The following is a 27,907-nucleotide window of genomic DNA, read 5'->3' as shown; positions in this document are numbered from 1 at the left end:
CTGACCTGGAAACATGCCTGCCCTGATCACAGGAAACAGTATAAAAAGCTGTACTGGGAATTAGAGGACCTTTGGTACTCTTGGGTTTCAAGATGGGAATTTATCCCTAAAGAGAGAGAGAGAGAGTGTGTGTGTGTGTGTGTGTGTGTGTGTGTGTGTGTGTATAGATAGATAGATAGATAGATAGATAGATAGATAGATAGGGACTTGGGTTTCAAGATGGGAATTTATCCCTAAAGAGAGAGAGAGAGTGTGTGTGTGTGTGTGTGTGTGTGTGTGTGTGTGTGTATAGATAGATAGATAGATAGATAGATAGATAGATAGATAGATAGATAGATAGGGACTTGGGTTTCAAGATGGGAATTTATCCCTAAAGTGTGTGTGTGTGTATATATCTTGGAAGGACTTCATTCCCTTTTAAACAACGATTATTGAATCAATACACTTGCTTGCTTTGGCTATCGATCAGGCAGCTGTACCGTGTGTAAGCTGTTCTGGATGTGAAGATTATACCGCTCCTGCTTCTCAGAGCAACAGTCTCCCTTTAGAAGTCTGGAGTTGCTCTCTGCTTGCGACTTCTACTGGGTCAATTCCATAGGAACACAGAAAGCTGGCTGCCTTATACCAAGTCTGACTGTCGGCCTATCCAGCTCAACATGGCTTACACTATCTGGCAGCAGCTCTCCAAGGTTTCAGGCAGGATCTCTAGCCCTACCTGGACATGCCAGAGACTGCACACAAAGCAAATGCTCTACCACTGAGCTACAGAGCCACCCACATATAACTTTTTATAGTGTCTCAGTACTGTTATTACTTCATGGTAAGTCACCCTGGGAATTTTGGTAAACTGCAGGGCAGCATAACGATGTTAAGACAATGTTTTGCTTCTGTTCCTGTGGGAATAATCAGTTTTAGGATCTTCCTCATCACCGACTGCCTGAGTGCAAGAGGGAAATATCTCCCAGGTATATTGAATGTCTGCAAATGGTGGTTTATCTAGCAGATTAAGAAATAAACTAACCCTGTTTGCTGAAAGAGGTTAATAGAGGTGAACTCATGCAGTGACTATTTGTGCTGGCTTCAGCTATAGCTGAATTTGTTCAACACTAAGTTGTGCCATAGAGTTTTATTGTGCCCTTATTGTCACTGAGTGATTTTGTGCTGCACTGTATGTTAATATGGCTAAACAACAACAACACTTGAACAAAACAGAACATGTGTGGAAAATATACATGAGCACATGTGATTAGTTAATCTATGGAATATATAATTAATCTATTGAATTCTCTGCCATGGGATGTGATGACCACCACCAGCCTGGATGGCTTTAAAAGGGAGACAAATTCCTGGAGGACAGGCCTATCAATGGCTACTAGTCTGGTGGCTATAAGCCACCTCCAGCCTCAGAGGCAGGATGCCTCTAAACACCAGACGCAGGGGAGCAACAGCGGGAGAAGGAACATGTCCTCCCCTCTTGCCAGTGGGCTTCCCAGAGGATGAGAGGGCCGCAGTGGAAAAGGATAGGCCTTAGGTCTGATCCAGCAGGGCTATTCCTATGTGATGCATGCACTTACCTCTGCAAACCAGAGTACAGGCAGCACAACAGGCTTGATTGATTTTGTTTGACTGAAAGGTTAAGAGAAAATGAGAGTTTTATGACTTGGCATTTCTTTTCCATTCAAGACTTGGCTAGACATTTACATGCTAAAAACGGGCAGGGGTGGATGGGCGACACACAGACAGCTCTGGCAAGCTCCTTCTCTACAAAGCGACCTTGGCTGGGAGGTAATTAGGAACAAAACAACATCAAAGGAAGATGGATTTGTTTAACCCCTGCTAACTTGGCACAGAGGCACCTTTTAACATGGTGATTCTCTTTATTTCGCAGGGGGAGAGTAACTGGCCCTATCCACCCCCAGCACTGTACCTCCAGTGACTGTCTGTTGCTGGTGTCTATCCTAAGTTTATTTTTAGATTGTGAGCCCTTTGGGGACAGGGATCCATCTTATTTATTTATTATTTCTCTGTGTAAACCTCCCTGAGCCATTTTTGGAAGGGCAGTATAGAAATATAAATATAAATAAAATAAAATAAAATAAAAAGCCTTCTTTGCCCACTCCCACACCAGCCAAAAAGAATGTTTTACTTCAAACATGTCTGGGACCTTATGGGGATGGCAATGGAGCTTGAAGGGAGGAGTTACCACACCACAGTAGAGAAGGGAAAGTTAAACACATCTCTCTTGCTCCCATCGCCTTCAAATTGGCCCCTGTCCATTCTGCTTTGCATGCTGCCAGGGCTTTCTCGCACACACAACATATAGATTAACTTTAAAAGATTTTTATCCCATCGTTCTTGCCAAAGGGCTTGGAGAGGCCAGGGTGGGAAGATGGAGCCTTCTGCAGGCAAGCAGGTAGGTGCTCTTCCCAGAGCGGCCCCGTCCCCTCAGGGGAATCTCTTCCAGTGCTCACACATGTAGCCTCCCACTCAGATGCAGTCAAGGTGGACTCTGCTTAGCAAAGGAGAAAATTCATGCCTGCTCCCACAAGACCAGCTCTCTTCACAAAGTGCCAGCTGGCAGGGAAAGGGGCTGTGGGCAATGTCATGGACAGAGGCATGCCAAAGACAAGCTGCTCCCACACACCAGCTTACAGCCAGGGTGTACACAAACACAACAGCTTTTCCCATGCTAGAGAGCAGCGGCATAGCCACTTTTTTGCATTGGCATGCAGCTGACACACTAGCCATGCCCCACACATGCAGGCCAGCCGGTGGTGTGGCCAAATGGAGTTGTGTCCCTGGGCTGCTAAACCTCTGCTAGAGAAAATTACACTAATGGGTGGTACAATTGGGGACCACCTTTCCCGCCTTGGGAAGGTGCCAAGAGGCTCAAGGAAGCTCCCATTCCATGTCCAAATGGGCAGTCTGCACTTTTTTGTGCTCCTGCAGAGCTGAGGCACACACACCGTTTGAGCAGATACAGCAATTACTTTAAGATGCAGTCTACTGTCTAAGAAACCCAGATGCACACAACTGCATGCAACTGTGTTAGCATAGCTCTGCTCCTAAGGTGGTCAGTACTTACAGTATGCCAATGACCTTCTTTATATAAAGATTCATCTGCATCCTGACAACACATTTTACTGGAATTCCAGTCATCTGCATTGGAAAGAAACAGAAGCTTGAAAAACCTTAACATATATGTCCCCCCCCCCCAGAATTTACGATAGGGCTGCTATCCTGCTTTTTTGTTTGTTTGTTTTTAAGTACTTAGTCTATCAGTCATATGAGTTTTAACTGATCAACCAAAGTCTGGAAAAATTTGCAAAGGACTGAAATGATAGTTTTGAAGAAAGCCAATCACTGTTTTTAAATGGTGCATGGATAAGCAACTACATTGGCTGCCAATAGGTTTCCGGGCAAAATACAAAATGCTGGTAATTACCTTTAAAGCCCTAAATGGCTTAGGACCAGGTTACCTGGGAAAGCACCTCCTTCTGCATGATCCCCACTGCACATTAAGATCATCAAGAGAGGTCCATCTCCGTATACTGCCAACTCTTCTGGCGGTGACTCAGGAGGAGGCCTTCTCTATAGTTGCTCCTGAGCTGTGGATTGCACTCTCTATAGACCAGGGGTTCTCAAACTTGGGTCCTCAGGTGTTATTGGACTTCAACTCCCATAATCCCCAGCCTCAGTGGCCTTTGGTTGGGGATTATGGGAGTTGAAGTCCAATAACACCTGAGGACCCAAGTTTGAGAATCCCTGCTATAGACATTCATGGTTTAACATCTTTATAGTAAGTAAAGTGTGCCTTCGAGTCAGTGTCAACTCCTGGTGCCCACAGAGCCCTGTGGTTGTCTTTGGTAGAATACAAGAGGGGTTGACCATTGCCGCCTCCCACGCAGTGTGAGATGATGCCTCTCAGCATCTTCCTAGGTCGCTGCTGCCCGACATCTTTACCAGCTTTTAAGAAGGGCCCTTAAGACTCACTTTTTTAGCCAGGCTTTTAATAATCTCTGGGATGTCTTACATTTTAAATTGCTGTTTGAATTTTTTAAAATTGTTATTTTAATTTAATTTAAATTTAATTAATTGTTATTTTAATTTTTTTTAAATTAAATTAAATTTTTTTAAACTTGGAATGTTTTAAATTTTAATTATTTAATAGTTGGTTTTATTCTGTTTTTATTGTGTTTATTTTTGTAAACTGCCTAGAGCCTTTGGAGTCAGGCAGTATTTAAAATAAATAAATAAGTCACAGTGGGCACCATCTTAGTAGGAACCATCTTTCCCCTGCTCACTGAAGAAAGTAAAGTGGTGATTCTCTTACATTTATCAGGGGGACAGCAACCATTCCTATCCACAACATCCCTTCAGTAGTTGTTGCTGGTATCTACCTTGTGTGTCTTTCTAGATTGTGCATCCTTTTGGAACACGGAATCAACATATTACTTATTCTTCTGTGTACACCACTTTGAGAAATTTTGCTGAAAAGTGGCACATACATGCTCATGGTAAGAAGCAATCTGTTCTTTGAAAGAATGAAGAGGGAATACCTCTATGATGGTGCTGCCATTCGTACGTTTAATAAGTACTTGCTGTATATTACACATTTCTAAGTGTGTTGCCATTAACCAATATTAAAGTCATAACTTTGCCTGCCACAGTTTTGCTCGACAGCCCACAATATGGCTTACAGTATTAATACACTACACCACAAAAATCCAAACAATCCCTATTACAATCATTAAAACAGAAGATAGCATCAAAACAGCCAGCATCCTGTGCACACACACACACCCACCACGTTGCAGTCAAAGCAGATCAAGTTAATAGGCTGTTAGCAGGGAGGCAGAGCAAGCCACGGACAAGATGGCGTGTTAGCTCAATCGCTCTCTCCATCTCAGCCCTTTTATCAGACCTAGCCTTGAGAGTTTGGCAGCTCCATTTGTTAATTTGAAGTGATATCGAAGGAAAAATGTCCAAGAAAGAGTTGAAGTGGAGAGGAAAAGGAATTAGAGCCTTCCTGGATGATTTGAAGCCAGCTGGTATCCTCCCCCCCGCTCATAATGGAGGGGAGAAGGACGATGAACAGATCCAGGAAGAAGCTCAACTGGAGTTACAAAAACAACAAGAAAGGCCTTTGGATACCTCCGGGCGAACCTTGGAATGACAATCAATTGAATATTTGATAAGGTAGCTTAATAAAGAACTACAAGTGGAATGGAGTAACTCGTTTACAACGGGTCTGTCAAGATTTGGCAAGTATAACTGATCAAATTAATAAGCAATTTTTCACTGCAAATCTCTGATATTGGACAAACAGAGACTGGAGAGTAGCAAATGTAACACCGATTTTCAAAAAGGGATCCAGGGGTGATCCGGGAAATTACAGGCCGGTTAGCTTAACTTCCGTTCCAGGCAAATTGATGGAAAGCATCCTCAAGGATAAAATTGTAAAGCACATAGAAGAACAGGCCCTGCTGGGAGTGAATCTTGCCTGACCAACCTTTTGGAGTTCTTTGAAAGTGTCAACAAGTGTGTGGATCAAGGTGATCCAGTTGACATAGTCTACCTAGACTTCCAAAAATCTTTTGACAAAGTTCCTCATCAACAACTCCTGAGGAAACTTAGCGGTCATGGGATAAGGGGACAAGTACATGTGTGGATTGCTAACAGGAAACAGAGGGTAGGTATAAATGGAGAGTTTTTGCAATGGAGGGAAGTAAGAAGTGGGGTCCCCCAGGGATTTGTACTGGGACCGGTGCTTTTTAATTTATTAATAAATGATCTAGAAGCAGGGGTAAGCAGCGATGTGGCCAAATTTGCAGATGATACCAAACTCTTTCGAGTAGTGAAACTGATTGTAACAATCATAACTGATTGTGAAGAGCTCCAAGAGGATCTCTCCAAACCAGGTGAGTGGGTGACAAAGTGGCAAATGCGGTTCAATGTTGGCAAGTGTAAAGTGATGCACATTGGGATGAAGAACCCCAACTTCAAGTATATGCTGATGGGATCTGAGCTGTTGGTGACTGACCAAGAGAGAGATCTTGGGGTCATGGTGGACAGCTCATTGAAAGTGTCGACTCAATGTGTGGCAGCTGTAAAAAAGGCCAATTCCATGCTAGGGATCATTAGGAAGGGGATTGAAAATAAAACTGCTAATATTATAATGCCCTTATACAAAACTATGGTGTGGCCACACCTGGAGTACTGCGTACAGTTCTGGTTACCACATCTAAAAAAGGACATTGTAGAACTGGAAAAGGTGCAGAAGAGGGCAACCAAGATGATCAGGGGCCTAGAGCACCTTTCTTATGAGGCTAGGCTACAACACCTGGGGCTATTTAGTTTAGAAAAAAAACGACTGAGGGGAGACATGATAGAGGTCTATAAAATCATGCATGGTGTGGAGAAAGTGGATAGAGAGAAAATCTTCTCTCTATGGGAGACCATAACACTAGAACCAGGGGTCATCCCATGAAATTGATTGCCAGGAAATCTAGGATCAGCAAACGGAAGTACTTTTTCCACACAACGCATAATCAACTTGTGGAATTCTCTGCCACAAGATGTGGTGACAGCCAACAACCTGGATGGCTTTAAGAGGGGTTTGAATAACTTCATGGAGGAGAGGTCTATTGATGGCTACTAGTCGGAGGACTATAGGCCACCTCCAGCCTCGGGGGCGGGGTGCCTCTGGGTACCAGTTGCGGGGGAGTAACAGCAAGAGAGAGGGCATGCCCTCAACTCCTGCCTGTGGCTTCCAGCAGCATCTGGTGGGCCACTGTGCGAAACGGGATGCTGGACTAGATGGGCCTCTTTGGGCCTGATCCAGCAGGGCTGTTCTTATGTTATTATGAGAGGATTGGAATTATCTGGTTTATGGAAATTAAATCATTCGTGTCATCAAGGACTAAGGATTAAAAATGAGTGATCAGTGTACGGTTGTCTCCTTGAACGTGAGAGGTTTGGGGGATCCAATTAAAAGGGCCAGGATATCTAAACATATTAAATCCTTTAACCCAGTTGTGGTCTTTTTGCAAGAGACTTATAAGACAGATGGTATTGCTGATAGATATTTTGGAAAACAGTTTTTTGCTCAAGGGACTAACAAGGCAAGAGGGGTTGATATTTTATTTAAAGCTAACATTGATCTTGTTATTGAAATTTTTTTGAAAGATAAAGATGGAAGATTTATTTTTATTAAGGGGAAGTTGTACAATAAGGATATTACTTGGGCCTCTATATATGCTCCAAATCAGAGACAGATTGACTTCCTTCAGAAAACAATGAGGAAAATGAAAAGGTTTGCTGGTAGTAATATAGTGTTTGAGGGGGGGACTTTAATATTGATGCCACTAAGTCATCTAACAATAATAAATCAAGATATTTACAATATAAGAAACAAGCCTCACTATCGTTGAAGACTGATGCATAAATATGAGCCTATAGATTCTTGGTGAATGCTTAACCCCTCTGCAAAGAAGTTTTGCCTTTTTTTCAGGAAGACACCAATCTTATTCTAGGTTGGATTATATATGGGCATCTAATACTTTGTTAACTCAATTTCATAAGGGAGAAATTGGGCCCATTCTTGTTTCTGATCATGCCCTGAAACAAGCAAGGCAAGCAGGATCAGGCACCTTGAAATGCAGAGGAAGCTGACTTCTGTCTGAGGTCAGGAAGCAATGTCATGTGAACGAACATCAGATCCATGAAAAGGCTGCCTGACCAACAGGGAAGCACCCCTCACTGAATCATGTGCACCCTTGAGTGATCCCATGTTTGCAGAGATATGCTAAAAAGCATGTGAAGGCATGACAGGCCTTGATCCTATTCAGATGACTCACTGCCCTCCTCCTTTATTGAAACTGAGTGTTGCCTTTATGCCCTGAAGAGCCAAGACAAAGTTGTCAACTATTGCCAGTTGCCTTATTCCTCTCTCTCTCTCTCTCTCTCTCTCTCTCTCTCTAAAACTCACGCAGAGCATCTGCGCGCTAGTACTTCATTGCTCCCCTCACCCCCTGCCACAGCCCCCCTCCCCTCAGAAATCCCTTCACACTCACCTGAGCCACACTCCTGCTGCTCCACCTCCATCCCGTTGCTTCCACCTCGCTCACCCCTCTTGGTCACCCCACCATCCCCCTCACCCCTTTTGGTCAGGGCTGCAGCGTTGCTGGCGCCTCTTGGCCAAGCTGCAGCTCCCTATCCCCAGAGACCTCCCCGCCCTCACTTGAGCCCCACTCCTGCTCCTCCCCACAGGAGCAGCAATGGTTGACCGGGCCCTTCCTTGCTGTCACCACCGCCATGGCCTCTCGTTCCCCTCAGGCTGCTCAGCTGACAGGCCCAGGCCCGTCCCTTGCCTGCCTGCCTCCCTCCACCAATGGCCTTGGTAGCCCCAAACAGTGGCAGTGGTTGACTGGGCCCTTCCTTGCCGCCAGTAGGTGCCGCCATGGCTGCTCATTCCCCTTGGACAATAGGCACCAGTAACGCTGCAGCCACGACCAAGGGGGGTGAGAGGGGTGGAGTAAAGGGGTGGAGGAGTGACCAAGAGGGGTGAGGCTTAGGCAGGCTTCCAGGCTAAGAAGGGATGGAGATTAGAGGCAGCACCTTATTCAATCAAAGGTATTGCATAAAGAATCCAAGACATTATAACACAACCTTTCACTTGCACAGAATGGGAGGAGAGATGGTCTTGTGGTAGCAAGCATGACTTGTCCCTTTAGCTAAGCAGGGTCTGCCCTGGTTGCATTTGAATGGGAGACTTGATGTGTGAGCACTGTAAGCTATTCATGGGGGGTGGAGCAACCAAATGGACGAGCAGGAGTGCGGCTCAGGTGAGGGAGAGATCTCTGAGGTGAGGGGGGCTGTGACAAGGGGTGAGAGGAGCAATCAAGTACTAGTGCACAGATGCTCTGCGCGGGTTAAACTAGTATACTTTATTTCTTTGTTTCAAAAGCCTTAGGAATATAGGAAGCTGCCTTCTACCAAGTCAGACCATTGGTCCGTCTAGCTCAGTATCGTTTACACAGACCAGAAGCGGCTTCTCCAAGGCTGCAGGCACCAGCCTATCTCAGCCCTATCTTGGAGATGCTGCCAGGGAAGAAACTTGGAACCTTCGGCTCTTCCCAGAGCGCCTCCATCCCCTGAGGAGAATATCTTACAGTGCTCACACATCAAGTCTCTCATTCAAATGCAACCACGGCAGATCCTGCTTAGCTAAAGGGACAAGTCATGCTTGCTACCACAAGACCAGCTCTCCTCCCATTCTGTGCAAGTGAAAGGTTGTGTTATAATGTCTTGGATTCTTTATGCAATACCTTTGATTGAATAAGGTGCTGCCTCTAATCTTCATCCATTCTTAGCCTGGAAGCCTGCCTAAGCATTACAGCTGCTACCAAACTCAAGACATTCCAGAAATCTCAACGGCAGCCAACACTTTAAGGAGCTTGTGAAAACTTAGTCTGCTACAAGCCTGACAGGCCTATGCTCCACAGCTGTTTCAGGAAACCGAAAGAGATGCTGGCAGTTTCAGAGTCTCCTGCAAAAAACCCAACTTCAGGCAGAATTTTGTATCTCCACACAAGACAGTGAAGGCAGACAACAACTGATGCTAACTGCACTGTTAAGCAAGAGGCTTATCTTTCTAGCCCCTTCCCCCTGAGAACTAATTGTTGAGCGCATGTCAAAATTATCTGCCCTAGAATTATCTAAGTTAGAGCAGCAAAAAAGCTCAAAGGTAAGGCTGCTTATCAGCCTGCATCCTGCTCCCCTGCCCCCCACCACAGAAGTTTCAAGCTATGCCAGAATGTGTTGCACCCAGATCCAGATCACATCCAGCCAAATAACCAAGCGGTTCTTAGCTCTGTTCACATTACATTCAATAGGTGTTCAATCTGCACAGAGTGCACACAAGCCCCTTCCCCACATTCCGGAATGAGGTTAAAACAAGTGGTGGTGGGGTGGGGGGAGAAGGGGTGTGCACCAGCTAGCACCCAGAATGCACCTTAGCCCAACACACACCTGAGGTCTTATCCTCAGCACTTGTCTGCAGAGCAAAGTGCTGAAACACAGGAAGCATTTCCCCCTTGCCTGCAATTTAGACCTCTACTCAACCAGGGAACTAGAATGCAGGGAGAAACTCTTTGTGAGATTAGTGCTTGCCTGTATGGAGGAGTTCTGAAATTGGGGTGGGGAGCCGGGCTTGAGGTAGCGAGCATGAATTGGGCCCTTTGCTAAGCTGGGTTTGCATCTGGATGGGTGACGACATGTGAGCGCGGTCTGCCTAACATGATCCTCTTCGGCAATGGGGCCATAGCTCATTGGTAGAGCATTTGCTTCCATGCAGAAGGCCCCAGGCTCAATCTCTGGCAGCATCTCCAGGTAGCATTGGGAAAGACTCTTATCTGAAACCCGAGAGAACCATTTTTGGTCAGTGCAGGCAATACTGAGCTGGATGGACCAATGGTCCAACTATAAGGCAGCTTCCTATGCTCCTAACTGGGGCTGCAGCCACCACCTCTTCTACATATGTTCATCCTTTTTACAACAGGGTATGCTGTGATCTGTACTCCTAACGCCATTATTCACATCTCAGTTATACCCTCCACAACAGCACAGATTCATATCCAGTTCTCACAAAGGATCACTGCTTTATGTGACCCCTCCCTAATATCAATGCATCACTCAAGGCTCTACCAGCTGTTGGTTGTATTTATCAACTCTGTTTGGCTTAGAATATATGCCAGATTGGCTAACTGAGTGTTTAGCCAGAACAACAAGTTGAAGGGTGATAAACAAACTACTCTATAGTCAGTTGATAATTCAAAACAAATTCTGCCATCAGCAACACATGAAATGGCAGACTACATGCTGCAAGGCCCCACTTCTGCACTCCCGCACATGGATTTACACTCGCATGTCCACCAGTCAAGAGGTCTCCTCACTGTCAGAGAGAATTTGGCAGAAATGCCAAGCAGATTGGATATGTCCAAAAACCTCACTCACACTATTTACACTGTATGTCATCAGTCAGCATGATTCTGTAATGATGTGAAATGTTACAGAGGCCCTGCACATGCTGATTTGCCCCCCACCCAGTCCCACACCCCACTAGGGATGACCCTGCTTCTGAGCACCTGCAGAGAGTGTTTTCTATCGCAGTACAGTGAGAGACCACAACTAGCCCTACTTTCATTCACATTGGGGAGCAGGGAGAATGACTTTTAGGACAGAGGGCGCAACTTCACCAGCTCCTTGAGCCCTGGCATGTCTCATCTATCTTAAAATTTTACCAAGAAGACGTAGATACCTCATTCTCTCCCTGTCCCCCCCTCTTTTTATCCTGAGGAATGGTGCTAATTCTTGCTCTTTTCTCTATTTCTCCCCACCTATCTTCCTTGCTTCAGTGGGACTTACTGGTCTCCTATAGGGAGCAAGTATGCTGGGAGCACAAATTAGTTTGGTTTGGTTTACATGCCTGAGCATGTGCAATCCTATATGCATTTACCAGGGAAGGATCTCAGACAGTTGCATGCAATTGAGTTTTTGGTTTTTTTTTAAGTAGACATGTTTTCCTTGCTAGTAAGTCCTTTAGGTTTCAATGAAATGTACTTCCAGCTAAATATGGTCAGATTTGCTGCCCGAGGCTGGAATTCTCTACACACTTACCTGAGACTTTTACACACAGCAAGCTTTATTGCAAGTTTACTGGGAGGCTTTACTGCAAAATTGAAGTTGTCCCAAAGAACCAACACAAAATAGTGGATATTTTTTTTTTTAACTCAGGATAGAAATCAGGCTACACTCTAATGAGCAGTGAAAAACCGGAATTGTGTGTGAACTGCTTCCCAATAACTCGCAGGGACTTCAGGGTAAATCTGGCCAACATGTGAATGCAGCACCTCCATTCCAGAGGAGATGTGTGTTAAAGGGCTTTAAAAGCCTCGTGTGAAAAACCTCCTGGAATCAAACTATACTGAATTTGTTCAGAATTCTGAGAAAACATACATAGGCTCACACTGCATGGCTGAAAGTCTCCTTTGCTAATCTGCTGCAAGGGGACCATTTCTAGTGTGTTCTAGGCATTAAAAGCAGCACAAATATATAGTATTCAGTGTATATCACTATATATTGTGAAGTGTGTGTATTCAGTGAAATGTATTTCCAGGCAGCATGCTTATTTGGAAATATCAGACTTAAATCCTTGGGGGCCTGGGGTGTGTGGAGGCCCTGGACTTTGAGGGGGGCGCATTTTAAAACCTCATCTCTGGGCCCACTCCAACCTTGCTACGCCCCTGGGTTCCAGCATGGAAAAGCATCTTCTCTCTTCCAGGTAAAAGTCACAGATCAACTATGTATGAGTGTATCTATAGATTTCAGCCTTGATAGCTTCCCCGGAGGAGTAAGATGGCTTAAGAGGTTAACACCTTTCCCCAAGAACATCTTCCTATCGTTTTCCACTCTACCCAGCCAGCTTGTTGCTACACAAAATCCAATTAAACATACAAATGTTATCGTTTGGAGCTGTTTCACAATATAGTGGTTAGTAATTGGTGTTGAACTGGAGAGGTTTCAGAAGATGGCAGACACAGGATAGGAGAGTTAACTACTAGAACAGCATCTCTCAAGGTTTTCTCAACATCCACCCCCACCCCCGATCTTATGGAGTCCTCTGAGCCTCTCCACAATTCAGTAGTATCAATTCTTTGTCGTGCAACTGCAAGAAATTCTCACACCCTGCTGCTGTGTGCTCAACCAATTGTGGATCAGGGCCTCACTGAATGCCAGCATTTAGAGACGACAACACAGGGCATCCTACCGGAAACTACTGCAACTTTGATATAACACGTTTCCACACACACGCCTGCCTTAAATAACAGCCTCAGCCCATGGTGCATATAATACATTTCAGGAAAGGTGGGGCATTTTTACAAGTAATACCTGCTTCACAGGGCTGTTTCTTTCTTTGCTCCTCAGTCACATGTCCCTGCCCTCTCTTCTCCCTGAGCCAACTATGGGCTCAAATCAGCTGTGAATGATTGTCCAATCATTCCAGTCAGTGAACTGCCTGTCTCCAGAATATAAGTGCAAGCAGTTCCTAACCTTGCCAGCGAGAAAACTGTTTCCTATCTCTCGCCAAAGCAAGTTACATAATTTGTGCTAACTAGCAGTAGCTATCCTTATTCAAGCAATTCAAGGGGAAAGAAAAAGGAGAAACATAGGAAACATAGGAAACTGCCATATACTGTGTCAGACCATTGGTTGATCTAGCTCAGTATTGTCTTCACAGACTAGCAGCGGCTTCTCCAAGGTTGCAGGCAGGAATGTCTCTCAGCCCTATCTTGGAGAAGCCGGGGAGGGAACTTGAAACCTTCTGCTCTTCCCAGAGCGGCTTCATCCCCTGAGGGGAATATCTTTCAGAGCTCACACATCATCAAGTCTCCCATTCAGATGCAACCAGGGCAGACCCTCCTTAGCTATGGGGACAAGTCATGCTTGCTACCACAAGACCAGCTCTCCTCTCCAAAAGAAGAAGAACAAGAAGTTCAAGTTTGCTGGCATGCATAGCAAATGAAAACAATCATTTTGTTCCATTTTATTTTAAAAGCACAGCATGCAATACATGGGGGCATATTATAACTGGAAGATTACAGTGAAGAGATCCTTCTATTTGATCCTGGGCTTGCCCCAATATTGTATGAAGTAGAGGTCTGATTTAAGGGAAAGTTTGGGAGAGGGAAGCAGAAGTATCATCTGCATTCCAATACTAGGACTCCTGATATACTCAGCTGGGAGAAGAGCAGCATAGGCAGCTGTCTCATACTGAGTCAGACTAGTGGTCCATCTAAGTATTGTCTACTCTGACTGGCAGCAGCTCTCCAAGGTTTCAGGCAGGAGTCTTTCCAAGCCCTACATGGAGATGCTGTCAGGAATTGAACCCGGGACTTTCTATATGCAAAGCTGATACTCTACCACTGAGTTATGGCTCCATTACCAAGAGCATGTGTTTGGGCAATGAATTGCAGGAACAGCTTGGTTCCTAGGAACCTCTTTTGTTCTTCAAATTAGACCCCCATAAGAATCCTGCTGGTTCAAACCAAGCAGTCCACCAGATGCAGCAATCTTTCCCACAACACCCAGATGCCTCTGGAATCCAGGGCATGAAGGTAGAGAGTTCTTCCTTGTGTCTTCGGCAGCACCTGAGATATAGCCTCCATCTGAATCTGGAGGCTTCAAATATCTATCATGACTCCTAGCCAGTGATACACCTCTCCTCCATGACTTCATACATTCCTCGGGAAGACCCAAGTTTAAGCAAGTGGGTCATGCCTAGTCTGAGGTTCAGACTCTTCAAAGCCAGCTAACCAAGAATGGACGCATAGAGCCATAGAGCTGCAAGGGACAGAACCTTCCTGTGTCTCCTGCCTCTCTGCTTCCACAGCTTGTCTAGCAGTTTTGGGGTCTACACTGCCATGTCAGCGCTTGAATTAGGAGGGAATGAAGGGGGCCCTTAATAAAGTCTACAACCCTCTGCCTGACTCACCCCAATTTTAGTCAAGTCAAGTCCAAAGCTTTAAAAACAACAGTCCAAGGGGGTCAGGTAAGCCTCTCCCACACCCATCGCAAGCGCTGCACTAAACCCTGGCCATCGTGAACAGCCAGCCAATGGCTCTCTTTGCCACAGGTCTCTCCTTTCCTAGGACTTCACCCACTCACCAGCCTGGGGGAGAGGAGGCAATGCCTTACAACATTTTATCTATCATCTTATTTATATACCACCTGATACCTCTAGGAGGTGTACACAATTTCACAGATGAACAAAAGTTGAGATAATTTCATGGGATAAAAACAAACAGTTTAAAATAATTTCGGTTAAAAGCCTGGGGGGGAGGCGGAGAAAGGTGTGTCCTGAGTGTCTTCCTAAAAGCAGAGATGGGGAAGCTCTTATTTTGACAGACAGCATATTCTAAAGCCCCAGGGCAGCCACAGAGAAAGCCCAATCCCAAGTCACCGACCCCGCTGGTGGCAACTGTACCAGGGCCACTCCAGATGATCTTCAGAGGTGACAGGGTTCATTGCAAAGAAGGCGCTCACTTAAGTACCCTGGACCCAAGCCATTAAGGGCTTTAGAGGTAATAGCCAGCACTTTGTATTTCATTGGAAACATATCCATAACTGGGCAAAGAGGCACCTTTTACTGTGGTGATTCTCTTTATTGAGCAGGGGGAGAGTAACTGGCCCTATCCATCTCCAGCACAGGACCACCAGTGACTGTTGCTGGTGTCTATCTGATGTTTCTTTTTAGATTGTGAGCCCTTTGGGGACAGGGAGCCATCTTATTTGTTTGTTATTTCTCTGTGTAAACCACCCTGAGCCATTTTTGGAAGGGCGGTATAGAAATTGAATGAATGAATGAATGAATGAATAAATAAATAAATAAAATAATAATATCATCAGTAGCCAGTGCAGTTATTTTAAAATTGGCGTTATAACAATCCCTTTGAGTTGTCCCAGAGACCATTCTGCTGCATTCTGTGCCAATTGTAATTCCCAGACTACGTACAAAGGCAGCCCCATGTAATATGCACTACATAGTCAAGTCTGGAGGTTACCAGCATAGATGCCACTGTTTTAAAGTCTGGAGTCCCAGTGTGATCTTAAAACAAGATGAGAAATCATTGTACTAATTGATTTATGGTTTTACAGCTAGCTTATCAGGCAATAATTAAAAACATTCTTGTACTATGGAATCCATGGTAAGCTGTAAGCTACAAACAACTGATATAAGTGGGCAGCTGATTAAATAGTATTCCAACCAGATTAGATTATAAAGAGATATTTCCTTCTAGGATCTTAACATGAGTTATAGCTCTATGACACAATAACCTAAGTGCGGGGGCAGTGAGGCTGAAAAGGTAAACCCTCTTGGTATAGTTTTAAGAACAGAAAAATGTGGCATTCTCCCCGCCCTCCCGGGCTAGCCTACACATGCACTGGAATAAGATGGAGTCCCAGTGTGACAGAATGGGCTGTGCTTTGCTGTACACACGTCCCTGCAAGAAGAAAAGTAGTATCTCAAGGCTATAATCTCTCTTACTCTGCTTTTTTTGTTTGAATTGCAGGGAGCTTTTAATCTAATGGAGCATTAAAAATGGTGGATTATTACCACTGGTAGCAATCAAGAGGAAAGATTAAACACACACCTAGCCTTGCATTACGGTTCAATAAAATATGGGCAATTTTGGTCCAAGACAAGATTTCCTCACAAAGCAAAGCAGTGTTACACAAGCCACACAGGATTTATTTCATAGGGCTTCTTGCCCTAAGCACTCCCTGTAAATAAATTAGTTGCTTCTCAAAGTGTTCAGCAACTGTCATGATGCCTACTAAAAAAAATAAGGCATTGCACCAGGGTTAGTGGGCGAGGTTGTGCTTTACTCACCGCATGCATGTTCAGAAATATTCCGTGAGCCTCTTCGTTGGGATGCAAGCCATCCACCGTCTTCAGAAGCTCTGGGTCCCCGTTGAGGAAGTGAGGTTGGGAAAGGAACATTGGCGCATCTTTAAAAGAAGGAAAAGATGTCGCTCTCTTAGAAGCGTTTGCAGGATCACCTTGCTACTCACATGGCCCCCCATTTTGCTTCTCGTATCTTGATTTTCAAAGTTTGGAATATTTTGGCCAGGAAGTAGGCATGGGAGTGGGAAAAGATGGCAAGGACTTTTAGAGGTTCCTCCATGGATGCGCTTTTTAAAAAGAAAAGCATCTGAAAACAGATACCTTGCACACAAACCTCCAAGAGTGTATGGCTAGCCATGGAATAGAGCACTTTGCATATAGTACTTTGGACATTAATAAGCAGTGGAGACACTTATTATTCAACAGCATGAACAGTATCTTCTGTACCAAATCATGTCTTAGCCACTTTGTACTAGAACGGGCCAAAACCATCTCTGGAGAGCAGAGACAGACACTGACATTTGCAGAGCAGCCAGGCCTATTTGGAAGTACTGCATTCAGTGTGAAGTTTTCAGGGTTTTTCCCCCTTTCCAAAATTCAGCTCTGGAGTAGGGATTAGTTCTTCACATTGGTAGCAATACCTGGCTGTGGGCGGCACTTGATTGGCTAGTACTTATCCATCAAAGACTTCTCTATAGCAAATTCCTAAAGAAATATATATTTTAAGAAAGCTGCAAGAAAAAGTGCAGCATGTTCTTTCTAAAGTTTGCTTGAAGTATGAGAGAGGGAAAGACTTGAAAGCTGAACCAGTGTTCAATTTATCAGCAACATATCTCTTGTACAAAGGTATGTATCTCTTGTACAAAAAGATGTAAGGAAACCAGGCTCACACAGGTGTGGCGCATGGGAGAAAGCAAGAGAACTCCCAGCAACATCTTTGAAGTTGTGCATCTCATCTAGCCTCCTAATGCAGCTGTTCTTGCCTATACTTAGCCAAATTCTTTAGGGCAACCATGACCACACTGAATAATCAGGGTTATCAACAGATTTCCATGGGAGAGACTATGCATGGCAAGCCACTGATGGGTGCAGGGCCACATGTCAGCCTGCAGCAAGGTAACCCAGGAACAAAGAGTAGAGTTATGCAAAACGAAAAACATAGTGCACAATTTATTCTCCTTTGGCCAACCAGAGTTTGCAGCAGACATCATCTGCACACTTTTAATCTCACAATAATAATCAGAAACTTGCTTTTCTCTCTCTCCCCAACACACATACCCAACACACCCAAGAGCAGCCTTATTGGATCAGACCAGAAACTCCATGGTCCAGTATCCCCTTCCCCACAGTGGACAAGCAGGGCATGTCAGCCATAGTCCTCTCTTGCCATTGCTCTCTCTAGTAACTCGTATTCAGCAGCATACTGCATCTATACATGGAAGTTTCAATTAGCTATTGTAGCCACTGACAGACCTACCCAGGACAGATTTGTCTGATCCCCTTAAAGCCCTCAAGATAGCTCAGGGAAGTAAATTCCACAGTAATTATCTGTTGTGGAAAGGAGTCCCCCTGTTCTCTCTATGTCCTGAATCGATTGCTTTTCAGAATTGGAGAATCAACTTTATTTCGGTCTCCAAACCTGTCCATCTCATTGGCGCCTGTCCATCTCATTGGATGACAGAATTTTCATATTATAGGAGAAAAAAGCTGCTCAGTCAGCTGTCTCCACAAATAGTGAAGATTTTCAGGAAGCTCCGAGTGCAATCAGTGCTTCTCTCTCTCTCTTTTTTACATTTAGAAAAATTGCATCACATGAAGAACTCTGGGCAAAGACAACTCCCATAATGAAGATAATCATCATTACACAACTCCACAACAAAGAAGATAGTCATTCTACGTTCCCACAACAGATTGGCACATCCAAGAAGACCAGAGTTACAGAATAGAAAGTTTCCAGGTTTGGCTGGTGGCGGGGGGGGGGGGCCGCACTGAGCACCTGTTTTGCATGCAGAAGCTTCTACCTTCAATCCCTAATTTCTTTAGGAGACCCCTAATTTCTCAATTAGACCCTTGTTAAACCCCTGCTAACTGGGCAAAGAGGCACATTTCTCTTTATATTTAGAGCAACTGGCCCTATTCAAACCCAGCACAACATCCTTCCAATGGATGTTGCTGGTGTTGACATTGTTGGTTTGTTTGTTTTTTTTTAGACTGAGACCTTTGGGAATAGGGAACCATTTCCTTATGTAGACCACCTTGAGAATTTTTTTAATTGAGAAAGTATTACAAATACTGTAGTAATAATAGTAGTAGTGAGCTGCTGCCAGTCAGTGTAGAAGACGCCGGGCTAGTCAGACCAACGGTCTGACTCTGTAGAAGGGAGCTTCATAGGAACTACCTCAGCACAGAAGACCTACTGCCTAGTCATGATCAAAGGCCAAGGCAGACTTTATAGCTGGATAGCATGACCCATAAACATATACTTCATTTAGTCTGGTGTAAGCTGGGGTGTGTGTGTGTGTGTGTGTACAGAACGTACTCCAGAACAGCACTTAGATTTAATTTATCAATATTAATATTAATCTATTAATCCCACACCATCTAACAACTATTAATAAATACCCAGCCTTTCCCCTCCAGAAATGGAAGCACCCAAGGCACCTAAATGATACCAAGCAACATACAGCTAAAAAACAAAAACAACAACCCAGTACTAACCAATCAACAAAAACAAAACTAAAAACCGCAGAGCAAAATAAAGCTTTAGAAGGTTTATTCCCTCGCCCGCTAGTTAGAAGTCCTTGGGCAGCAAGGCAAGAAAGAATCATACCAAGTGGCAGACGCAGCATCAGGTTTTGCTGCCAGAGACTAGGGATGTGCACGAATCTGTTTGGAGGCCCTTTTATGGGCCTCCGGACAGGTTCAAACACCAGGTGGTTCGAAGGCAGGAAGCGCGGGGAGGGGTAACTTTAAGGGCGTGCTTCCCCCCACCCTGGCGCGTTTCCCCCTCCGGCACTTGCTTAAAAAACAATCCAATGGGGCAGCAGCATATCTCCCCGCCACCCTGTCCACTCCTCGGATTGGAAGTAGCGCATGCGCATGTGTGTGTGTACACACACATGCTACTTCTGGTCTGAGGAGCAGACGGGGTGGCAGGGAGGTATGCTGCTGCCCCGCCGGACCCGTTTTTAGGAGAGCGCCACCCTTAAAGTAAGCCCCCCACCCTTACAGTTATTCTCCCCCTTTCGAACCGGGCCCCACCATTCCATGCACATCCCTACCAGAGACAGGAACGCAGGAAGCCGCCTTATACTGAGTTAGACCACTGAGCCATCTAGCTTTGTATTGTCTTCACAGACGACAGCAGCTCTCTACCATTCCAGCCAGGAGTCTCTCCCAACCCTGCCTTGAGATGCTACTAAGAACTGAACCTGGAACCTTTTGCAAATGCTCTCCCACTGAAAGCTATCACTTCTCCAGACAAGACATCGGGCCGATTCCTTTAAAACCAAAAGGGTTTGGTACACTTACTGTGCTGACAAGAGCTGAGGTTCTGAATTCCTGATTGCCGGCATGGGCAGAAGCCCTCATTCGGTGGATAGTCCGCTCCGTTGGCAAACAAAGTCTTTGGAGCCACAAATGTCAAGGTAGGGATCCCTTTGAAATGCCCAGAATCCCTGTACTCAAGTTCCATGGATCTGAAAGAGGGATTTCAACATAATCCGGTCACAATCAACTGACAACATTTTTACCTTCCCCATAGGAAACTGTTGTAAACTGAGTCAGGCCATTGGTCTATCTAGCAAAGAGACACATTTTAAAAGTGGCGATTCTCTCATATTTAGCAGGGGGAGAGCGACTGGTCCTATCCAGCCCCAGCACAGCATCCCTCCAGTGGCTGTTGCTAGTGTCTCTTATGCTTCTTTTTTTAGAATGTGAGCCCTTTGGGGACAGGCAGCCATCTTATTTATGTATTTCCCTATGTAAACCACTTTGAGAACTTTGGTTGGTATAGAAATATTTGTAGTAGTAGTTGTAGTTCAGTATTATCTACACTGACTGGCAGTGGCTCTCCAGAGTTTCAAGCAGGAGTCTCTCCCAGCCTGAAACTCTGATGTCAGAGATTGACCACACACTAACCAGAAATGTACCTGATCCAACAAGAGCTGTATGGAACAAAAAAAGATCAGGAGAATCACGTACAAACAAATGATATTTATTATCTAAAATTTTGTGTGCGTGATGGATAATAAACTGATAAGTGGGAAAATAAAGTCTGACAATCTGGTTCACCAATGCTTAATATAAAATGATTGGCAACAATAACATTTCTTGGGAAAGTCCCAAGATATATAGTATTATTGCCTGATATCTTTTGTTCTATAATGCCAGAGATTGAACCGGGGAACATCTGCACGCAAAGCAATACCTGTTGACCCTGGGAACTTCATAACTGAGTGGAGATTTCAACCTGGGTCTCCCTAGTTCTAGACCAATATTCTAACTACTACACTGCACTGCCCTTGAACAGACCAAGCTCCACCAGATCGTTGCTGAACTGATGTGCTCTTTCCCCTCCTTCCCACCTCATCCAACTTAACATTACATTTTTCAACTCTCTTTTACTCCCATATTAGTCACAGGCCACAACAAATGCAAACTGCCATCCATAAGATAATAGAAGGCATCTAAATGAAGATGCCTCATGAAGGCAATCATCCACGGGACAAGAAGCATTTCATCACGACAAATTCACTATGTAAGACTTGATCAACGCAACACAAGATTCTGCTTAAGACAATGCAGAATATATTGGCTTGCTTAATATATTTTGACATCTATTCACTAGCAGATAGGAAGTGTGTTATTTGGATCCAATCAATGTTCCTTGGCAAACAGCAGCAGCTCCTGCTATGTGGATGGGGCATTTTAGCAATAGCAATAGCAATAGCACTTACATTTATATACCGCTTTATAGCTGGAGCTCTCTAAGCGGTTTACAATGATTTAGCATATTGCCCCCAACATTCTGGGTACCCATTTTACCGACCTCGGAAGGATGGAAGGCTGAGTCAACCTTGAGCCCCTGGTCAGGATCGAACTTGTAACCTTCTGGTTACAGGGCGGCAGTTTTACCACTGCGCCACCAGGGGCTTAGAAGGTAATGCACAAGACTTGCCATTTCTCCTGTGCCGCAAAAACAGAAAACTAGTAATGTATGGAGCATGGGCAAATCTTCCTTCCAGAAGAACTGCTGGCTTCAGATTAAATCCATCACCTCCTTAAAATCAGTTTGCCTTTAACCCCCTTGCTAGAAGCCATGTTTATGCTTACCTTAGAGCAGGTATTCCCAGCCTTAGTTCTCCAGATGTTGACTACAATTGTCATCACCCTCAGCAACAATGGCCTCTCAGGATGATGGGAATCATAGCCTCAACAACATCTGGGGATCCAAATTTGGGACCCCCTTCCTTGGAGAAACTGAGGAACAGAGCATAGCAAAGCAAAGGAAACCCAACTCCTCCTCGGGTAAATTGGGGATTAAATAAAAGGTAAAGTGTGCCGTCGAATTGGTGTCGACTCCTGGCAACCACTGAGCTGTGTGGCTTTCTTTGGTAGAATACAGGAGGGGTTGACCATTGCCTCCTCCCGCGTAGTATGAGATGCCTTTCAGCATCTTCCCAAACCACTGTTTCCCTAATCCAGCAGTATTCAAAATGTTCTACCCTTGGGGAGCATAGATGTGCCTGCTGAGGAACCTCTGTGCACCGCAAGGAAATCTGGGACACGGTGTAGGATATGAATTCAGTTTACATGGAATTCAGTTTACTGGCCGTATTTGTTGCTCTGTCCGAAACCAGTGCAGACTCAGATGAGGATTGGCTTGGCTGGAGAAGATCATTAGTGCTGGGCAAACTGGTTAGCCAGGAAGATTATCCACCAATCTTCCTAAAAGGATGCCCACATGTTCTTGTTATTCAAAAGAAAGGGAGAGGACAGGCTACTCCCATCTGTCGATCAGGAGATGTTTGTTCTCCACAGTCCCCCAACAAGATAATTAGTTCCAGCAGATCTAATGACAACTGCCAAAGTGCATTCCGGAACTTTTCAGGAATGTTCAGGACAAAGTTCTATTGCCATGTCCTTCGGAAACAAACTTAAAATACTTCTTAGAAATTTATATAAGGTGCTCAGAGCATTAGGGATGCATCAGGAGAGAGAATGGAAATGAGGAAATCAAAGTGGGGACCCTCTTGGGGCGGGGTGGGGGAAGAAGAAGGAATGCCACAGAGGTGGGAGGCAGGCTGAATGACAAGCAGAGAAACTAAATGGGAAGAAGTTACAAGAACCAAAGAAGAAAGAATGGATTGGGCCTCCATTCTTGGACTACACCAAACCTGGGTCCCCCAGATTGTTTTTGGACTGCAACTCCCATCATCCCAACCACCATGGCCTTTGATGGGAGTTATAGTTCAACATCTAGAAAGCAAGAAACCCTTAGGCTACAGTGCAGTGATAACTACTGCAATGAGAGCCAGTGTGATGTAGTGGTTAGAGTGTTGGACAAGGACAGGGGAGTCTAGAGTTCAAATCCCTGTTCAGGCATGCAGCTCAAAAGGTGACTGGGTCAGTCCCTTATCTCTCAGCTTAGCCTACCTCATAGGGTTGTTGTGGGGATAAACAGAACCATGTACACCACACCGGGTTCTTTGAAGGAAAAGTGAGATATAAATGTAATCAATCAATACAAGGATGATCTGGTGTCCCATACGGGCCAGCTTACCTGCAGGCATCAGGACTGTAGAATGTCAGAGGCGTCGAAGGGGTCATAAAAGGCGGCCACATCTGCCCAGAAGTCCCGTTGATCATGTTGCACTCATCAGAATTCCAGTACGATAACTACAGGGGAAAACTGAACCATTAAAAAGGCAGAACAGTAGCTTTCTCCTCACCACACCAAGGCTTTACTCCATCTGTCAGAGGAATCCAAGTGGATTCTTGTCACCTTTATCATATTTCAGGACTATGACTTGAAGAATCTTGCCAGGTCCTGGTAGGGTCATGAAAATCCTCCAAGATTATGACCACAAGAAAGGAGCAGAGGTACTACTGCACAGACCCTTGCCCCTCCAGTGTAAGTTGGTATTGACATTTGCAGAGTTGGCTTCCAGGGATGGGCCGTAGCTCAGAAGAGCTGCAATGCATTAACTCAGCACTGCTTTGCATGTTCAAGGTCCCAGGTTCAGTCTCTGAGATGAGCTGGGCAAGACTCCTGCCAAGAGCTGCTGCCTGTCAGTGTAGACAATACTGAGCCCAATGGACTGATGGTCCAACTCTGTATAAGGTAGTTTGCTGTGTCCATGGCTAGCCAAGGCTGAGTATCTTGCATAAAAATAGGGTTGTCACTCAATTAAAGAAATCTGAGTCAATCAATCAATCTAACTGATCAAGATGAATCAAAGGAATTCTTTCTTTTCAGATGATGCACATATACATCACAGCATGCACTGAAGAGGCATTCCCATGGGGGAGAGAAATCACTCCACTAAGAAGAGGTCTGCCAACCATAGATTGCATCTTTACATGCAAATATGATTTTTAAAAAATGTGTGAAATAAAAGTTTATTGCTTGAATTAATGGGGCACCTTAAAAAAAAAAAGACAGAACAATCCATCAAACTAATCATTGCAGCCCTATGGGAAGAAAAGCAGCACTGATCTGCTTTATTTGCAAAGTTTACAGTAGCAGAACTTTGCTTTTCTCCCGAGTGCAGGAATTTGGAGGTACCTGGGCAGAGAAATTTGATTGACTCTTAGGAGCGTGAAGTAAGCACATGGGCCCTTCCTATTTTGGTGAGAGAACAAAAGGCGTTCATCTTAAAATTTTATTTCCTGCTTCTCAGTTGACTGAAAGAGGCTAATACGTATTTTAAGGATCTTTGGTAAATGCCATGCCAAGTCTCTTTTGCAAGACCCATCATTAGGTGACATTCCAGAAGATAGCATCACTTTGACAGTGAAACCAGAACATTATGGGTTAGCATATTATTCAGAATACCATACACAGCCAAGTGTAGGATGTGAAATACAGCTCTTTTTCAGCCTTCAAAGGAGACAGGAGAGCTTTCAAAGCAAATAGATTGCTTTTACCTTTCTTAATCCATTCCAAGTATCCACCATATGGACTTTGGCAATGTCATCCATACCCGAGTGCACGGTGAACAGGCCTGAATCTGTATCATTTAACTGCAGTGGGAAAAGAGGGAGAAGAGAAAATGTGGCCCCCATTCAGTATTATTTATTTAACAGGGCCATCACTTGATGAAGAAAACCATTCAAATAAATTAATGCCAATCAAATATGCATAAATTGGTACATGGCAAATAGTTTGGAAAAAACCACACTTTCCACTGGAGTGTACAAAAAGACTTCCTTCCCCTGGAGAAAGGGAAGCTTTGGGCAGAGCTCTGTTTTCAGAAAGGATACATATTTATGTTACAAAGCCAGGAAATCATGCTTCCAGAAAAGCATTTCATAAGTACTTTTATTAGCTTGGGAGAAAAAAAATGTTGCCCAATTAAACAAGAATCCATTTTAAGTTGGCTAATTGCTTAGATTAGTTGTTCATATCAGGAAAGACTGCAGCCTTGCAGCAAAAATGCAGTACATTCTTGAAGATCATATCAGCTATAGCCAATTATACCACACACACACACAAGCATCATAATCAGTCAAGCAACAGGCTTATCAAATAACAGGCCTCAAAGGTCAGATGAAACAGCACTAGAGTGGAGCAGAAAAAGCACGTGCTACACATCCAAATGGTCCCCCCCAGTTCAAGTCCTGGCACATTGCAGCTAGGAAACAGCCTCTGTCTGAAACCTTGGACACACTGCCAGTCAATATAGATAGATCTTTGGTCCCTGCGACCTGGCACTGAGTTACTAGAAGGTAGTTTCTTAATTATACAGAAGCAGAAGCAGCCTAGCTCCCACAAATCCTTAACTCAGAGCTTCTCTAAGTTTGGTCCCCAAATGTTGTTGGACTTCAACTACCATAATCTCCAGCCACAAGGACCTTTTGTATTGCAGCTGGAGATTATGGGAGCTGTAGTCAACATCTGGGAATCCAAACACAGGCCTACACCCATTCTCTTCTTGTTTTGGCCCTGTTTCTCATGGACCGAAGAATCCATTGCTTGACCCAGTTCAACTTCCTTGCAAGCTTCACTTACTGCAACAAATAAGCCAAATTTCCCTTTGAATGGAAGCATGCCGGGCTTGATGGAGTTGAGGAAGTCAAGGAGTGGCTCATCATAGCCCCACAAGAGTTCACGAACTGTTCGGTTGAGAAAAGCCGTCTGACCAAAGGCGACAAATGTGCCGCTAACTGTCAGCTTCAAAGGAAATGGTAGATCCTCTAACATCACTGCTGCTCCCTGGAGGTGGGTAGGGGAAAGAGGAAATTTTTTTAAAGCAGAGGTATGGGGTGGGGGTGGGGGGAGAAAGTTGTCGTTAATTATATGATAACTTAAGTTTAACATGCATTCTGTAATCATAAAGATTCCTGGAACCTTCTCCTCCCAGGTAAATTGACAGTTTGCATAAGCATTAAGCTACTGCAGAGGCTCCCAACAGGAGGTAGTAGAACCCTAAGGAGTACTTGAAGGGCTCCCATGGGGTACTTGGAGGCCTCCTGGCCCCCGAACACTACAGCCACACAATTTGTTCCTCATCTGAGGATCTCCAGCTTGAAGCCGATGCATTAGCAGCGATGTGCCTGCTGCAGAAGGTGAGGGTGAAGAGTCTGCTTCTCATTAGCCAACTATGTACTGAGGATGAGCACACCTCTCTCCTCAATACAACTGACAAGCTTCAGAAAATTAGCACCGAGTACCCACCAACTCAAGTGGCGCAGCAGGGAAATGCTTGACTAACAAGCAGAAGGCTGCCAGTTCAAAGCCCCGCTGGTATGCTTCCCAGACTATGGGAAACTCCTATATAATAATATTAATAATAATAATAATTTGATTTCTATACCGCCCTTCCAAAAATGGCTCAAGGCGGTTTACAAAGAGAAATAACAAATAAGATGGCTCCCTGTCCTCAAAGGGCTCACATTCTAAAAAGAAACATAAGACACATCAGGCAGCAGCGATGTAGGAAGATGCTGAAAGGCATCATCTCAGACTGCGCGGGAGATGGCCATGGTAAATCCGTCCTGCATTCTACCAAAGATAACCACAGGGCTCTGTGGGTGCCAGGAGTCAAAATCGACTTGACAACACACTTTACCTTGACTTCCGTTGATATTAATTTCAATGAGAGTACTTAGGCTTACAGTCATTGGCTTACATCCAGACTGTCTCATAACTGTAACATTTAAATTTTTGTGTTCATTCTCTGAGCTGAATGTTTGTGAAAAAGGATACACTTGCTTTAAAAAGGTTGGGAAAACCCTGAGTTAATGCATGCAAAGTGATATTAGCACTAGAGATGGGCAAAATAAGAACAGTACTTCCACATTTGTGCAGTTTTTCCTACACCACCACAAGGCAAAATTTGCACATCATACATTTGCTAATGCCCTTGTTAACTACCAAGAAAGTACAGGACTCTGGAAGTCTTAAGGAAGTACAGTAGATAGACGGCAGAAGTTGTGTAATCCTGAGCCACACTGACCATGAGTGCCTCTCAAGTGTCTCAGATTTTCCTAGTTCTACTTAGAGGTACTGCCAAGGATTAAATCTGGGTCTTTCTGCAGACAAAGCTCTGCCACCAAGATGGGGCCTATCCCCTGATTCAATCACCATCCTCAAATAAATTAATGTGTATGCAGGACTGTGTATAGTTTCAACATCTTTTAAAATGATGTATTGGGCAATTCATGAGAGAAAGTTAAGTTTTACCACCACTAGGTACACATTCTGCAAATTATCTTATTTAGTATGCTTTATGCTGCCAGTTGCTTTAATTCTTGGAAGAAGGAAGAAAGGTACTGTCCCACCAAGTTGAGAAGGAACCCAACATAGCTAACAAGAAGAGTCAGGGAAGCTATAAAAGGGAAGAGGACTTCTTCAGAAAATGGAAGTCCTGACCAAATGAAGAGAACAGGAAGGAACACAACCTCTGGCAAAAGAAATGCAACGAGACAATAAGGGATGCAAAAAGAGAGTTTGGGGGACCTATAGAGAGCCAGTGTGGTGTAGTGGTTAATGTGTTGGACTAGGACCAGGGAGACCTGAGTTCAAATCCCCACTCAGCCATGAAACTCACTGGGTGACTCTGGGCCAGTCATGTATCTTTCAGCCTAACCTACCTCACAGGGTGGTTGTGAGTATAAACATAACCATGTACACTGCTCTGGGCTCCTTGGAGAGAGAGAGCAGGATATAAATGAAATAATAAATAATAAATAAAAATCTAGCTAGAAGTGTCA

The 27,907-nt window shown here is 44.5% G+C and overlaps 1 protein-coding gene across 5 annotated transcripts in view; it reads right to left on the bottom strand.

Annotated features, from left to right (window-relative positions):
* The window catches only part of SCARB1 (scavenger receptor class B member 1), a 62,675-nt gene that overhangs the window by 10,928 nt on the left and 23,840 nt on the right, over window positions 1–27,907 (bottom strand). For all 5 annotated transcript variants that reach the window (XM_053280447.1, XM_053280449.1, XM_053280448.1 and 2 more), the window contains exons 4-10: window positions 25,704–25,907; window positions 24,620–24,715; window positions 23,253–23,368; window positions 20,000–20,166; window positions 16,454–16,572; window positions 3,086–3,159; window positions 1,575–1,626 (exon numbers count right to left, since the gene is read on the bottom strand). In XM_053280447.1, coding sequence (XP_053136422.1) covers window positions 1,575–1,626; window positions 3,086–3,159; window positions 16,454–16,572; window positions 20,000–20,166; window positions 23,253–23,368; window positions 24,620–24,715; window positions 25,704–25,907 — 828 coding nt within the window. The remainder of the gene's footprint in view (window positions 1–1,574; window positions 1,627–3,085; window positions 3,160–16,453; window positions 16,573–19,999; window positions 20,167–23,252; window positions 23,369–24,619; window positions 24,716–25,703; window positions 25,908–27,907) is intronic.

Source organism: Hemicordylus capensis, chromosome 15, assembly GCF_027244095.1.
Source record: "Hemicordylus capensis ecotype Gifberg chromosome 15, rHemCap1.1.pri, whole genome shotgun sequence".
Classification (NCBI taxonomy): domain Eukaryota; kingdom Metazoa; phylum Chordata; class Lepidosauria; order Squamata; family Cordylidae; genus Hemicordylus; species Hemicordylus capensis.
This window is presented reverse-complemented; position numbering and strand designations above follow the sequence as displayed.